Source organism: Mirounga leonina, unplaced genomic scaffold (genome assembly GCF_011800145.1).
Source record: "Mirounga leonina isolate KUSES-001 unplaced genomic scaffold, KU_Mleo_1.0 Mir_357, whole genome shotgun sequence".
In the NCBI taxonomy this organism is placed as follows: domain Eukaryota; kingdom Metazoa; phylum Chordata; class Mammalia; order Carnivora; family Phocidae; genus Mirounga; species Mirounga leonina.
The window spans coordinates 804,687-821,837 of NW_023270702.1; the positions used below are offsets into that span (position 1 = coordinate 804,687).

The following is a 17,151-nucleotide window of genomic DNA, read 5'->3' on the forward strand; positions in this document are numbered from 1 at the left end:
ATGTCAGTCTTGCAGCCTTTTGAAATAAAGTTCCAAATGTAAGGGAGCTGGTTTTCTCACCTTCTTAGAGACTGGAAAAGTGGGGAGATGGAAGACTGGAGAAGCAGAAGATGTCCTCTAGACTATGGTCAGACCCACATTCACACATTATATCCTTACTACTTCATAAAAAGGTTGCTGGAATATCTATCTATCTATCTATCTATCTATCTATCTATCTATCATCTACCTACCTACCTATCTATCATCTATCTATCTATCCCATACTGGAACTGCTCTAGTCATGATGTTGGCTTCCTAAAAAACTCAGAAATTCTCAATTTCTAAGGAAATGAATGGATTTTTTCTATTCAGTCATAGAATACACATATATGGTATATGATATATATGTTTTTGCTAAAATGAAGCATTTCTTTCAAGGCCATTTTTAACATAAGTTAAAGTTCTGTGAAGGTGAATAATTTGTTCTTAAGGAGCTCTCTGCCTGTGCACTTATGGTTTATCTTTCCATAATAATATCTTAAAACTAGAAAAGGTATAAAATAGCATAAGTGGACATAAATGGATATCAGAGTGGATATGATTTCTAAAAATGACCACACGCTTCAAGAAAGATGTATGTGTGTTCGTGCACATACATTTAAGGGAGTGGAGTTGTGACAGTAAATCGGGGTGAGTTTTTATTCAGAGGAGGGTCTTGCTGTTTTGGTTTGGTTTTTAGCATCTGTCTTCTATTGTGACAATCACTGCCCAGGTTAAAACAACAGTGATGAAAAGACGAAGCTGTCATAGCCGTACGACCAGAGATGTAGAGGCCTCGTTATTATTTAGCGCTGTCTTCTCATCTGCTTGCATATGTCCTCCTTGTATTTATCCAATTTTCTATAGGATGGTTTATACTTCCAAAGTTATAGTTAAATATTTGTTTCATATTAGACCTTGAGCGAGATGTCTCCCAAAATGAAGATGCCATGAATTAACAGGTCGATAAATGCAATGTTGACTTGTTGAATGGAATGGTTTTACCTAAACCTAATCTTTTATCATTGACTTCATATACATTCATCTTATGCTTAATTTCTAGGAAAATGAGTGGATTTTTTTCTATTCAGTCCTAGAACATACATATATGTTACATGATATATATATGTTTTTGCTAAAATGGAGTATTTCTTTAAAGGCCATTTTTAACATAAGGTAAAGTTCTGTGAAGGTGAACAATTCACTTTTATGGAGCTCTCTGCCTATGCCCTTTGGCTTATCTGGGACTAGTCTCATCAATTCACCTTGACCCTTGGTGGTAATTGCTTAGGACTAGGGTAAGAAAAAAATCCCAAAGGTGTGCTCATTAAAACTAGATGCAATAGTAGGAAATTCTCAAAGCAGATGATAGGTAGGATTATAATGAAACTGCAGGTTTAGTAAAGTTGATAAAAGGCTGTCAATAATCGAATCCTCTCTGTTATTAGCCACATTCAAACATTTTGCGTATTTGTTGCCACGAATGAAGATGCATCTGTTACTCACTGGAGTAAGAGGGGCTGGCTGAAGAAGAGCTTGCATTTTTTGCGTCCTCAGTACCTATTATTTTAAGAAAGAAAAGCAGTAAGTCACCTCTGGTTAACGTATGCCAATCCTCACAATCCTCTCCCCCCCCCCCCCATTTAAGTAAGCCTCTGTCATCTCTAGGTATGATGCTTCAAGTGGAAAAAAAGCTCTCTCATTCTGAAAGAGCTCTGTTTTGTAAATCAAGATTGGTAGGGAGTTAATGTATACAGTTTGATGAATTTGGACAAATGCCTTTACCTGTGAAACTATCACCACAATCAAGGTAATAGACGTATCTATCACTTTCAAAGTTTCCTTGTGTCCCTATTTTACTGCAGATGTGCAGTTTTGTTTTGTATTTCAATTATAGCTCGATAAAGCTGTTAAAAAAAAAGATTTGTAGGGTGTTCTTGGTGAGAAGGGGTCAAGGAAAGCACATGTCCATTCATGCACACGGAAGTCATACCTTGAAACTGGGAGCTGTTTCCTGGCGTTGTTACTGAGATCGAGGGTAATGTACTGGTGTTAGAAGGTGACGCCTCTGGATGTAGAGGGTTAACTGTAGGGAAATCACAAATCCAATCAGAGGAGGGTGTTAATTCTTCTTACTGAATCTCTTTGCAGATTTTAATAGTTTGCATTTCTGAGGACCTGTGAAAACTGTTTATTGTGGAATCATAGGATACACACAATCGTACACTAAATCATAAGTTCCTTTATTCCTCCTGTAGAGATGATTAAATTTGGAATCACACAACTTGGGTATCAGTATCACGTCTTGAAGTACTGGCCAAGAAAGCTGGAGTTATGTCTCATCCTAGGCTGCAGTCTGTATCACCCGCTGCATGACATTCTTGTGGGACGCAAGTCTATTCAAAAGCAGTCGTCACATTTCAGATATTACAACTTTGGGGGATAGAGATTTTTTTTTCCCAACACACAACTTAAAATAGACATAAATGCACAGGACTTCAGATTTTATCCTGTTTCTTAGAAAAGATTGAGACTGAGGTTTTGGTTAAAAGGACTGGGGAAGATATCAAGGAAGATTCCTTCATTTTCACCCTTAAAGCTCAGTCGTTGTTTACATGTATGTGCCTTCTCTAGAATAACTGCATTTCTGCCACTGTTTCATGCTCTTCTTCCAAAGAAATTTTTAATTTTGTTATTATTATTATTATTATTATTAGTTTACTTAAGTCAACATCTGCCATCTTCCACCAGAAGGCCTGAAACAAAAGTTGTAAATAAAAATGCATTATTCAACATCCACTAATCTCAACAAGTTGCAAGGAAATATGAATATGTAAATGCTTTATAAGCTTGGAGTATTTGTTCTTGTGAATTTGGGACAAAACACCGTTTGTATTTAGAATGATTTTGAAAAAGAATTATTTTTCAAAGGATATAGTTTAAAGGGATCTCCTTTGATCACACCTGTTTGCCTTGTCTCACCGCTGAAGTTTAAGTTCCTGTGGTGTGAAGGCCGTAACTCCCACCATACTCCACATGGAGCTCTACCTGCAGTTGGTGTGCAGTGAAATGGAGCTGGCTGCTTGGCTGAAGCAAGAGGCATCTCTCATACTTATGGCCCCCTGTGGAGTATTGAGGACGTGTATAATTGCATCAGAGAAATTGATATTGCCTATGACTGCCTTGGATCTTTCCCTCTGCCACCCACAGCCCAGCACGCAGTGCATGCTCATGCCTTTTTGACATCTGTCGGGGAAGAATAACGTTTGGAGTCTTTACCGTTCTTGCCATGCAAGAAATCTGTGGGATGCCCATAAGAACAAAGAAAAATGTCAGCCTAGTGCACTAAATGGGCAAAAAAAGAAATATTAAATGAAAGAGTGGGAACTAGCTGAAACCTTGGTACTTTCAGCTGCTTTTTCCTGCGTCAAGTGTTTTAGTGAGAACGTTGCTCTTTTGATTGTGTTGGTAGAGAACAAGATGGCTGATTAAATTACCTGGGATTTCCCAAGGGTTAATTTTCAGGACTCCATATCCGATCTTACTACCGTCTCATAGACAAGCTAAGTGGTTACAATTCTGAATATAACCTATGTGGTTTAGATAAAACTCCAAACTTTCCTACTTAACACATGTTGATTATCCAGTGCCAACTGTTATTACTAATGATCCATGGGGGTTGGCAATAGAGTTAACCCTTTTGAAAGAAGAATTTATTGGCTCCTTGGACAAAGCCTTTAAAAATTTTGTTTTTCTTTTAACTGCAACCTTCAATTAATAAGTCATTTCTGGGAGTGCCTGGGTGGCTCAGTTGGTTGAGCATCTGACTCTTGATTTCGGCTCAGATTGTGATCTCATGGGTCGTGGGATCAAGCCCTGAGTTGGGCTCAGTGCTCAGCAGTGAGTCTGTTTCAGATTCTCTCTCCCTCTCTCTCTGCCCTTCCCCCACTCATGCTCTTATTCTCTCTCTCTCTCAAATAAATAAATATTTTAAAAAATCATGTCTGAATCTGTTACACACCTACACACCTACACACACACACACACACACTCACACTTTACCTCTATTACTTGTGATGCCTTCTGGTATTTTGTTTTCTATTGTCTTTTATTTAATTTTTCCAATAGTGGTCATGACCCACATTTGGAAATTAACTCACAATTTGAGAAACCCTATTAGCATGCTCATATCAGTGAAATTATTATTCTTGGCTTTTAATTAATAAATTGTGGTCCTAATGGAATTCTTTCTGTGACTAGGACAGAAGGATCCATGATGTGTTCAGAGATGATGATCTCTGTGGATTTTGTTGAGACTCTATTATGCTACATTACTACTAAAACAGCATTGGCTGAGGAGGTACAGGAGAAGTATAGTGGAGTAGTTAAGAGCATGATTCTGAAGTCAGAATAACTGGGTTCAAATCAGACTGTAGAACTTGTTTCCTATAGAGTGCTGGGCAAGTCACTTAACCTCTTTGTGCTTGAGTCTCCACATGTACAAGGGGTGATTTTAATAGTTCTGTATCATAGTGTTGTAAAGCCAAAGGGATAAAATTAAATTTAAATTGCTTAGAAAAGTACTTGATACTAATATCTTTATATTACATTATTTTATAATATTTTATTATTATATTATTTTATAATATTTTTATTATATTGTGATTAGGCCTCTAAAGAGTTGTACTTTTTAACTAAAGTCAACTTGTCCCATTTTTTTCAAAAATTCTTAATGTAAAAATAAATGCAATAGACTATTCTGACACCTCCATGTTTTTGGATGCTCCTTTTCTCTAACCAGGAATTGGAATAACTGGAGTGTATAGCACTCTTACATGACATAGATTTACTGTGGGACCCTGACTTTTGGTGATTATAATGATTATTTAATTGCAGATATGTTGTGTCATTTTTTTAAAGATTTTATTTATTTATTTATCTGTCAGAGAGAGAGAGAGAGCACAAGCAGGGGGAGCAGCAGAGAGAGAGGCAGAAGCAGGCTTCCTGGTGAACAAGGAGCCCAACATGGGGCTTGATCCCAGGACCCCGGGATCATGACCTGAGCTGAAAGCAGAGGCTTAACCAACTAAGCCATCCAGGTGCCCCTGCTGTGTTATAATTTATACCCAGTTTGCAAGCCAGGAACCTCCAACTACGGGCAGTGTAATTGACCAAGCTTTCTCACCTGCTTTCTGAAATTCATCATTGTGTTCTTGCTGATGCCATGCCTCCCCCAGGCTGCCCCCAGCCAATGACTGAGCCTTGCAAAGATATGAAAGCAGGCTTATTCTTGGAGCCAGAAACTCCTCTGAGGAGATACTCAGGCTAGAGGAGTCCCTGTTGCCCTCTTACAAGAGAGTATATAAGATACATAGATATTAATGGGAGAAAACTGTGATTGGCAGTAGAGGATAAGACATTCTATATGAAAAAGAAAATAAAACTATATATTCTATTTTTATTTCTTGTATGTTGCCTACACTTCTTTCTAATATGTGGACACTTAAAGTTAAGTACCTGAGGGGCTAAACTCAATTGAATCGAATGATTGTTTCCCATAATTGGAACTTGTGTTTAATTGCAATTTGATGGATTCGTGTCTCATTTTTAAAAATGACTTTTCAGCATTTGACACAATAAATCATTCACTCTTCCCTAACACTTTTTCTTCACGTGGCTACCAGCAGGAGCACAGCTTATGGCTTATTCTTCTTGGTCTCTGGCTGGTTCCCCTTTCTTTCTCTGACTCACAATCTTAGAGGGTCCTGGGGCTTACTGTTTGGTCTTCATCTCTAACTACACTAATTTCTTTGATGATCTCATTCAATTTCAAGGCTTAAATACAACATCAATCCCAATGATCTCCGAATTTATATTTCCAGCCCAGATCTCATTCTTAAACTCCAGATGCATAAAGCCACATACTTACTCAGCAAATAATAAACATCTTAAATTCAACATGTCCAAACTTGAACTTCTGCTTTATCTGCAGGTTTCCCATCTGGCAATCATTCCTTCCAATCTTTTGGGCCAAAGACTTCACAGCTATTTTTGCCTCATCTTTTTCATCCTACCCCACATGCAGGATCAGCAGGAATATCTATTGGTTTCACCTCCGAAACATATAGAGAATTTGGAAACTTCATGCGACCTACCCTGTGACTACCCTGGTCCAAGCTAATATCATCTCTCTCCTGGAAAATTTCCAAAGTATTTTTGCTTCATCTGACAGGCTCTCCTTAGCTCTCAGATTTATATTTATAAAATATGACTCAGATCATGTCACTACTCTGCTCAAGACACACAATATTTCCACGTTCCACTTATGGAAAAAACCAAAGTCCTTGCAATAACCCTCCAAAGCCTAGGCAATCTGCCTGGCAAATCTCCTGCCCCGCTTACTCAGTGCAGGCACTGAAACACACAGGGTCTCTCCTCAAGCCTGGGTGCTCTTCTCTCACACATTGGTTTGCTCACTTCCTCGTACTTACTCAAATCTTTTTAGGAAAGCTTACCTTGACCACTTTTTTCAGTCCTGCAAACTGGTCCCCACCTTTCTTCCCCTCCTAAGCCCTTCTTCCTACACTGCTGTGCATTCTCTTTCTCATCACATTGACCACCTTCTAACTAAGACCCTTGAGGACAAGGATAATATTTTGCTCACTGATGTTTCCCAAATGTTAGAACAGTGTCTGGAAGTAGGGTCTGTAAATCTTTGCTTTATGGATAAACAAACTTTTTGGCAGAAGTGACTACTGTTAAAGATGAAATGAATTAATGGGCATACCTTTTGTATCTTCATATTTGGACTGGTACAGGTTTAAGATCATTGTATCATTAATATTTTCATTCATTCTACAATAAGAAAAAAATAGACACCTACTCCAGTTCAACAGGAGATATTGAAAGAAATAGAGTGGAGTACAAAAGGTAGTTATTGCATTTAAGGAGCTTATATCCTTGTAGGGGAGGTGAGAAGCACAGCCCAAAGTGGATAGATGTGAAACAAGAAATAAAGAATAAGACAAAACAATATGTCAGGGATCAAACTAAGAGAGCCTCTGTTACTGCTTATTAAATTTTACTTATGAGCTAACTCTTAATAAAAAGGATCCGAGGAGCTGAAGCAATGACATATACCACAAGATGAATACAATAGAAATAGGAAATCAGAACCAATGCAAATGGATGAAATAAACAGGTTCCTTCTAAGAATTAATACCAAACATTAATACAGTTTCTGGTGTTCCTGTAAGAATTGACTCAATATCCTGACACTCAGAAAAAGAAGCACAGTCTACTCTAGGTTTTCATTATCAGAGAAAAAATGGTTTCTTCTATAAGTAAGTGGCATATAAGTGATGGGGACAATAAATGCTATGAGTATGGTTGGTACCATTCTATGTTTTGGGAGGGGAATATGCTGATATGATCCCTGAAGTCTGTTCTAGCGTTAAGATTTTGGATTCTTCTCAAGGTTCTTTTCAATCCAGATTTTATCATAGTTAGAATGTATTTTCACCTATAATGGTATGCCCTGTCTACTTAATGGGCAAAATATCAAAAGGGAAGTTCTCTGTTCTCATAAGACCTTACCTTTCTGACCTTGGTGTACTCTTCTTTTTTTTTAAGATTTTATTTATTTATTTGAGAGAGAGAGAGAGTAAGCACACAAATGTGGGGTGGGGACAGAGGGAGAGAGAGAAGCAGAATCTCCACTGATGCAGGGTTCCATTCCAGGACCCTGAGATCATGACCTGAGCCAAAGGCAGACGCTTAACCGACTAAGCTACCCAGGTGTCCCAATCTTGGTGTGCTCTTAAAGCAATGCAAAAAAAAAAAAAAAAAAAGTTTTACCTCAGATTTTTTTCATTTTGCTTTGCGTCATCAATGTGACTCACCTTGGGTAACAGAATCTTCTAACCCACTAATAACTGTGAATGGAGATTGATTTACTTTACATAACTTTGTAGAATTATATGTTGAAGAAGGATGTATTTTTTGTTATTTGAATATGAATAGCCATTAATTTCCAGAAAGTTGTATACAATATACAAAGAATGAATGACGCACTGTGTTAATCATCTTATTCTGAAATATTTTTAATCTTGTGCTTTAAACTTGAGAGATATGGCTTGGAACTAAGACATAAACCAAGTAGGACCCAAAAGTCCTTCTTTTCCCTTTTTATTACACCAGGTAACCAACAGCTTTTAAGTGAGTTAAGTTCCTCTTACTTGTTAACGGCATCATTATCATTGAAATCAATGAAATTTTTTCTCAGCATACTAAAGGTTTAGAATGTTCTTACCCTTCCCCTAACATAGAAACATCATCTTACCTTAAATTCACAATTTGAAAAATCGGACCTGAAAACACTGAAAAGCTTTATAATATTTTACTGTGTTATGCTTTCTGAGAATATGAAGGTAAGCATTTCAAAATATGGACATTAAAATATTGAACAGGATTTTCTATTAAAACCTTTTTGGGATCCTATGTGTCGGGCACTGTTCTAAGTGTTTTACAAATATTAATTCATTCAATTATTGCATTGTAAATATTTGCATTTTACAAAGTGGAAACTGAAGCCCAGGGAGATGAAGTGATTTGCCCAAAGTCACACAGCAAGGAGATGGCAGAGTCAGGATTTCCACATAGGCTCTCAAGTCTGTGTTGTCAAACACGACTCTATGCTGCCTGCTGCTGCATTTCAACAGGAATGAGTTACAAGTTCATGCCTCTTATTTCTGTTACAGAAAATATAGCCTATTTCAATTTAGACCCCAATCAAGACAAACTTCTTTCCATCGAGACAAACTAAACACCTCCTTCCTTCAATGGGCCAAATCAGTCCATGCAGATACATACAAGAAGAGAGAATTATTCCTAATATATTAAATAAAGCACACTGTAGAGTTTATAAGGCACACACCATTAGGAATAACATTAAAACGTATTGGTTCTTAAAGTGAACGCTGGGTAGCTAATCAGTTGAGACTGTGAGTTCTTGTGACCTTCCCTGTAGACTAGAGAAACACAAGAACTTCTTGGAGATGCCACAGATTTCTGAACTAGAGGAGAAATCACTTAGCTATTCCCAGATTTATACAATTTCTTAAGTGAAAGTTGATGGCAGACCCTATCACATCAATATTTTTTTATACTTTTTTTTTAATGTTTTTATTTATTTTATTCATGAGAGTCAGAGAGAGAGATTGAGAGAGGCAGAGGCAGAGGGAGAAGCAGGCTCCCCGCCTAGCAGGGAGCCCGATGCAGGACTCGATCCCAGGACCCTGGGATCATGACCTGAGCCGAAGGCAGACGCTTAACCATCTGAGCCAGCCAGGCACCCTATCACATCAATATTGACATCTTCCATTAGTGAGTCCTTTTATTCTCAACTAATCTTTAAAATATTATAAAATTTCCAAGTTAAAAAAATAATAAGCCTCTAGATATTGCTTTGCTATAGGTATATTTCTAGCTTGAGTGGATTCTACCTGAACAGTTGGTTCAAGATTCTGTTATTCAAAGTTAGAAAACTCAGATAAGTAACCTTCTGCATAGAAGGATTGATGATTCACGTTATATAAATTCCTAGAGGTCAGCAACCAATTCTCAAGCATTACATAGGGTGTTGAGCACAACGAATATGCCCGGCTGGAGCATTCTCCTTTCCGAAGGCCAGTGGGCAGGTTTGGTAGGACTTGTCATGTCTGTTCTGGCTTCTAATTTTCCATCAAAATTAATGTCTACAATGCAATTGAGGTTGTGAAACACAGTTAAAAAAGTAAAGAAGATGGGTACAAGGAGACCGTTCTCAAGTTGTGCTGATCACTATGGGAATGTGGTTGCAGTGATTAATTTTATGCGTCAACTTGACTTGGCCTTGGGGTTCCCAGATATTTGGCCAAGCATTAGTCCAGATATGTCTATGAGTGTATTTTTTGGATGATATTAACATGTGAATCAGTAGACTGAATAAAGCAGATTGCCCTCCAATGCAGATGGCTCCATCCAATCAATGGAAGACCTGAATAGAATAAACAGGCTGAATCCCCCTCAGTAGGAAATAAGAAATAAAGAACGAACTCTCCTGCCTCACTGCTTTGAGCTGGGACATTGGTCTTTCCTTGTATTTGGACTCAAACTGAAATATTGGCTCTTTTTGGGTCTCGAGCCTGCTGGCTGTCAGTCTGGAATGTACACCACTGGCTGTCTTGGTTCTCGGGCCTTGGACTGGAACTACACAATTTGCTCTCCTGGGTCTCTAGGCTTCCAGCCTCCTGGCTGCAGATCTTGGGACTTCTCAGTTTTCAAAATGCATGAGCCAATTCCTTACAATAAATCTTTATACATAGATATATATATAGTTTCTCTGGAGAACCCTGAGTAATATAGTTGTATTTTCCAGAAAATTGAAGGCAAATGGTTTCTTTCTTTCCCAATACACTGAGGCATGTTTGTCCCTTTTTCTTCAAATCTGAGGTCTCTTTTCAAAGAAATCGAGAGTTTCATTTTCAAGGACACATTATTAGCTCTGCTTGTCTGTGGAAAAATGATAAGGCTAAAGAAAAGTGAATTCCATCATTGCTTAAAATTGTTGTGATGGCCATATGATTCCTGCATATATCTCTAGGGGATAAATAGCCCTGCATGACTTTTTCTTTCAATTTCCTCATTAGCTCTGAACTCAGGGCTAGAAAAATGAGTAGGCAGAATAATCTGGAAGCTACAAAGTCACTTCTTTCATGAACATTTTCCTCATCTTCCTTAAACTGCTTTTCTAAATCTGATGTCTAACACAACCACAGCTAAATGGAGAAAAAAAAAAATCTCTCCTTTCTCCAATCTTAAGCTAAGGTTAAGAAGTTTGAAGTTTGCCTATGACACATCATTGTGGACCTATATGGCTACAAGAGATTTTACAGTTTTTTTGTTTCTTAGTTTCTTTGTTTTACCATGCTGACCAGTCTTCTTGGTAAGAAGGCAGGCTCCAGGTATCACGCATAACTCTTAGCTAGTGTTACATATATGAAACAGAAGAACTATCTATTAAATGCCTGGGTTAGTGGTGGTTGGTTGAATATACGGTTCTTTGTATTTAGTATAGTATCATACAAAATTTCTGGTCTTACCATATATGTTACAGTCGGTAGGTGAGGTTTGACTTTCCCACATACTTCAGACATTGAGCATGAATTTTTCATGCTTGGCATTGTTAAACACAATGATCCACCTCATACTACCTTTCCTCTATTGAATGGACTGAATGGCCATGTCTTCAGACCTTGATCGATCATTTCCCTATTACTAAGACTATCTTTCTTCATTATATCTATGTACAATTTCTTATAATTGATGCTTTATGTACAGTTGCCTTACATATTTTGAATACCCAAAAAAGTATTATGTAAAAACAACCATCAATTTCTATACCCTTAATAATAGTTTTTGAAGTCAGTGGTAAAACATAATTTTTCCAAGAAAATGAAAGCTGGATGCATAATATGAAAGAAAATGCCAAATGTGAGAATGACATATGATCCAATCAAAGGCTAAATGCATATTAGCTTATATTTTTAAAAAGGAAGAAGTAATAATAGTAATTCTGCAGGCTAGAATTCTACCTCAACTTCCACCTAAAAAAATGTTAATTATTTCAAGTAAGATGCCTATTCTTGATCATATGGGTGACTTTCACAAATTTGATATTTGAACATCTTTGATAACAAACAAATGACTGAACAAACAAATGATTACAACTGTCAACAGATGTGTAATGAATACCTTGTCATTACACTTTTTTTTCTTTTTGAGTGAGTCTGGATTTAGTCTTTACCCATAACATATATCCCTGAAGTTAAGACTGACTTTCTCATAGTTTATAAAATCAGTCTCACTTCTTTTTAATCCACTGTTCAAATCAATGATGTGTTTATTATCTGTTTTAGGGCAACTAGTTTCTATAACTCAAAATTTAAATAGTGTAAATGGGCTTTTTATTATAGTTAAAAATCAACTATAATTAAAGCTGGCATTTTGTAAATTCATTTCTTAAAGGGTGCTTCAATCCCTCCTTTTAAGGAGCTGATGATTTTGGCAACTTCTCAATTCTCTTCCATCTATAACTTCTCCTGGATGACCAGTCCATGAAGCAGAAGGTAAGCACTTCTCCAGAACAGTGCAAACCATCAACCAATGCAAAGCTGTCCTGTTTGCTTGGATGCATTGTTTTTATGTTTTGTTTTGCTGTGTTTTTCCCAGTGCTTTTTCTAGTGCATTTCTAGACTATGTAAATGGAAATAAGAATGAAAAAAATATAGTGATGAGGTGAAATAAAGAGGATTAATATCAAAATAACTTTTTATTCATGAGATATATTGTATAGAAGATAAATAATTAAAAGTTAACAGCATAATCATTTCAGTTTTGAGTTCCTTAAACACCTGATGGGGAAGGTAGACTGTGATGATTATTTAGTACATTTGCTGTGAAAACCGAGTTGGTCATAATCTTCATGGCTTTATTTTTCTGACTTTTTTAAGTTACGTGATCTTCTACGTTTATTTCACATATTTCTCATTCTTATATATACCAAAAGTGACCAAGATTGAGAACCTAAGAGATTTGTCATTTATAAAAGTAAGAGGTAAGATGTAGGAAGATAAAAGTCTCCCAAGTAATTACGATTTCAAAACAACAGAAACATTCAATGGTACCATCTTTCCCTGCCCAACGATCTTTTTCAATTCCTGTTACGCCATCACCCTCAATTTATTCAGTTTAAAATTTAGGATAACAAAACACAAGCACTTCTTGGAGTGATCATATTTTAGGCTGTTAACTGTGGCTTCTAACATCAACTCTTGGGCTGCCAGGATCAGGCTGTGTTGGGAAACACAGAGAAGACAGTCACGGACACACTATACTTCTGGGCGAGGGCAGGCCAACCGCAGAAACAGACCAGGAACAGTGGGTTCTGGGCAGAGGACACTTCCACAGGCTTCATGAACTTACCAGGGCTGGTTCCACTCACTCTCACCACAGAGCGTTCAGGCACATCCTATCTTCTGGTCTGTATTTTTTTTTAATGCAAGTTCTCCTAAACATTTTAGTTGCCATGTAATGTTTTCCCTTGTACTATTTTTCCCTGCTCTCACACTGATCTCCTTTATCTCATTTTGGGGATTTTACTCATGAATATTCTCAGAGAGAAGAAAATTAACTTACCTGGTGCTTCTGTTGTTTTGATTGAGCTCTGATTCTCAGCTTTAGAGGAAAGAAAAGAAAAGAAAATCACTAAAAGTAAATATTGAATATAAGATCTAATTTCACAATTGTTACAGGTGGTAAATGGATATAGATTCTACTTCATTTCTAATTCACTTTTCTTCAAATCATAAAATCATATGGACTGGGTCAACCAATTTTTTTCTTAAAGGGCCAAATAATAAATAATTTAGGCTTTGTGGGTCTTAAGTCTCTCTTGTAACTATTCAGTTTTGCCATTGTACTGTGAATGCAGCCATACACATAATACCTAAAGAGTAAGTATGGCTCTACTCCAAAGAAACTTTACTTAGAAAAATAGGTGGGATGCTAGACTGGGCCTGTGGGCCATAGTTTATTGAATCCTGGTTTAGAGCATCTGGTCCAATTTTACATCCTCAGTAAACCAGGATATTGCAGACAACTACAGATCTTTTGGGAGGGGCTTCATGAGTGGCACCACCATGTGTCATATTCCCACTAAGATATGACACATCTCTTGACTTGAAAAAGTTTCAGGAAGGTTCAGACAGATACCTCTCAAACTTAGGGAATTCCTTTAAAGTAAATATAGTTCAGATGACCTTGCTACAATAAAATTACTTGAGAAAATCATAATCAAACATCACTTTAACAACTTTACGTATATGCACCATGAACAAAATCTGTCATGTGACAAATACAGAAAATGATTTTGAAACAAAGAGAAACCCATTAATGATAGTTTAAAATACCCATTTGCTGGTGCACCTGAGTGGTTCAGTTAGGGTTAAGCATCCAGCTCTTGTTTTGGCTCAGGTCATGATCTCAGAGTAGTGAGATCGAGCCCCGGGTTGGGTTCCATGCTGCTTAAGATTCTCTCTCCCTTTGCCCCTCTGCCCCTGCACTCTCTCTCTCTCAAAAAAAGAAAAAAAAATCCATGCATCCTTTGTGTGTTCACTTGACTGTCTATCAGCATCTGAAATTTAACATGCTTAAAACAGAACTCCTGACTGGTATCCTTAAATCTGCTTCTTCCCATGCTTTCTTGGTTCAACACATGGTACCATTGTCCCCCAACTGCACAAGCCAAAAAATAGTGGCCTTTCTTGATTCTCCTTTTTTTTTTCATTCCTATGAGCTCTAGCTTCAAAATATATTCCAAATATACTCACTATTTAATTGGCTACTGTTCATCCAGCATCCATCTCTCTCCCTGCAATAGTCACCTAGAAAAATCTACTTAAATTTAAACTTCGCTGCTCTAATGGCTCCCTATTCCTCTTACTATGGCTGGTAAGTCTTTCCACCACATGGCCCCTGCCTTGCTCCTCAATTTGTTCCCAACCATTCAGCCCTATTTCATCCTGATTGGTTGGTAACGTCATGGGGCTCTTCCTGCCTCAGACTTCTCTGCCTGCTCTTCCCAATGTCTTGGTGTTCTCTCGGGCTACACTCTGTCTTCCTTCTATCTTTCGTGACTCTGCTCAGATGTCACCACTTAGAGAGGTTTCTCCAACCACCTCACCGGAAGTGGTCTCCTTATGTCTCTCTTCAAACTAGTCTACCACATGGCTTCATTTGCTCAACAGTACTTTTATTATTACAGTGACATTTATTTAATTTTTTTTAACTGTGTTTATTGTCAGTGGAATGTACTCCATGAGGACAGAGATTTGTTTTATTCAGAGCCGTGATTCCTACCACCAGGTCTCTAGTAAAAAGGTGGAAAGAATGAGTGAGAATAGAAAATAAAAGTAATAATAAGACAAATTCTGCTTACTTGAATTCAATTTTTAAGGAAAGAAAATGATTTATTTAAAATTGCTAGCTGGATAATGACAGCTACCATTTTTAAAGGGAACTCTATAATCAGTTCCACATATTATGCTGATGCCTGCAAGGGAGATATCATTCCCATTCTGCAAATCTACAAATATTAGCTGAGAAAAGTGAAACTACTTTCTCAAGATGGGGACAATGACTATAAATCAGGTCTGGCCACTCTAATGTCCATCTTCTCCTAAAAAGGACAGCTTTTCTATCCAATAAACTACTCTGCATGGAAAACCTATGTAATTAATTTCTATTTTGATAACTAGTTAAAATACTTTTGAACATGGCATAATGCTGGATTTGGAAGATGCACTTAAACTATTTATCAGCTGCTAGAGGATTAGGATACAAAGAAAATCAAAACCCTTTGTTCCTCTTGCTATTAATATCAGGTCATAACCTTTCTTGCTGATAGACTTCATTAAGAGTGAAAAAATTTTAAACTCATATCAGACAAAACCTTCTGACTATTCTTTATTTGAGTTTTTTTAATCAGCCTTCAGAAATGCATAATAATTTTAGAGGGACATGTCATTTAAAGAAAAATAACTATGTCTAAGGCTGAATCTTAAAAAAATAATATTTTTTTCAAAACCCTTATATTGAGTGTACTAAGAAATCCAGACTTTTATATGTTAATGCATATATTGTTATTCTGAGGGCAAAATTCTGCTCAAATCTTAAATATTTAATCAAAACTAGAATATATGCCTTTTTTTTTTTTGGTCTGAAATCAAAGAGATACTATTTTGAAGACAATAAAATGTTTTCATATGGCACTTCCAATTTAAACTCAGTTCTGTCAGTATAAAAGCTTAATAAAGATGAATGCTATGGAACATGGTTTAAGTGTGAATTAATGAAATGTGAAGACATTTGCAGTTATTCCTGAGTTTTACTTGTAACTTTCATAATGCACAGGTTTTGAGAAAAGTCCAAACTCTGACCTATAGCAAAGTGAGTAAAGTCAGATGGCAAATGAGTGTAGTGCATTCTCTTAAGCTATTCTCAAACTTAGATATTTAGTAAAGACCAAAACCCTAGTCAGGGTGGTTGGCAACTTAAAATCTGTGTGTCCAGTTTGATTCTGTAATATGAGATGGAAGTCTTATGAAATGCCAATGAACTTCTAAATTTCTAAACTTTCATCCACATTAATCCAAAGCTAGACTTCACTCAATTGGTTTTTAAAACAGAAAGCTTAAACAGCAATACAACAAATAACTTTGACAAATAGGGTTTATTTAAAGGATCTTACAAAGGATATTGTATTTCTAGCTATGTATGCATATATAACTGTATATAGTCATCTGTAGAACATATCTTTAACAGGCAACGAGAAAGAATATATACGGCCATTCCCATGTATATTCCATATATAATTCTTTACTGATTTGCCTAAAAATAATTTCCTATGACCAGTTCAAGTTTTCCTTATCATTCGCTTATACATTGCATTGGCCCTCATTATAACTGTTATAAAACAGTTGACCCCTGAACAACACAGGTTTGAAATGTGTGGTCCCACTTATACATAGATTTTTTTCAATACAGTATAGTACTATGAAGGTATTTTCTCTTCCTTATGATTTCCTTAATAGTGTTTTCTTTTCTCTAGCTTTGTTTATAGTAAGGATACAGTATGTGATGCATATGACACACAAAGCAAGGTGATTAACTGTTTAGGTTACTTGTAAGGTCAACAGAAGCCTATTAGTAATTAACTTTTTGGGAAATCAAAAGTTCTACAGGGATTTTCTACTGCGCAGGGGGTTAGCACCACTAACACCCATGTTGGTCAAGGGTCAACTTGTATTTCTGGTTTGGCTAAACCTTGACTTGTGTGTGCCTAAGACTGCGTTATCCTGAGAATTCCTCTTGTATCTGCCAACATGAAATGATACAAATGAATTAAATATCATGTAAGAAATGTTCTAAGTTCCCAAATAAGTGGCATAGGTAAATGGTGCAATTCACAAAAGAAATAATGAGGCTGAGCGATCTGGTAATTTACTGTTTTCCAAAGGCTGAGATGCATAA

The 17,151-nt window shown here is 36.8% G+C and overlaps 1 protein-coding gene across 1 annotated transcript in view; it reads right to left on the reverse strand.

Moving 5' to 3' along the window:
• Nucleotides 1-17,151, reverse strand: part of EMCN (endomucin) — a 95,870-nt gene that overhangs the window by 20,693 nt on the left and 58,026 nt on the right. The window contains exons 5-7 of the mRNA XM_035030161.1: nucleotides 13,258-13,296; nucleotides 2,015-2,107; nucleotides 1,528-1,581 (exon numbers count right to left, since the gene is read on the reverse strand). Of these exons, the coding sequence (XP_034886052.1) occupies nucleotides 1,528-1,581; nucleotides 2,015-2,107; nucleotides 13,258-13,296 (186 nt within the window). The remainder of the gene's footprint in view (nucleotides 1-1,527; nucleotides 1,582-2,014; nucleotides 2,108-13,257; nucleotides 13,297-17,151) is intronic.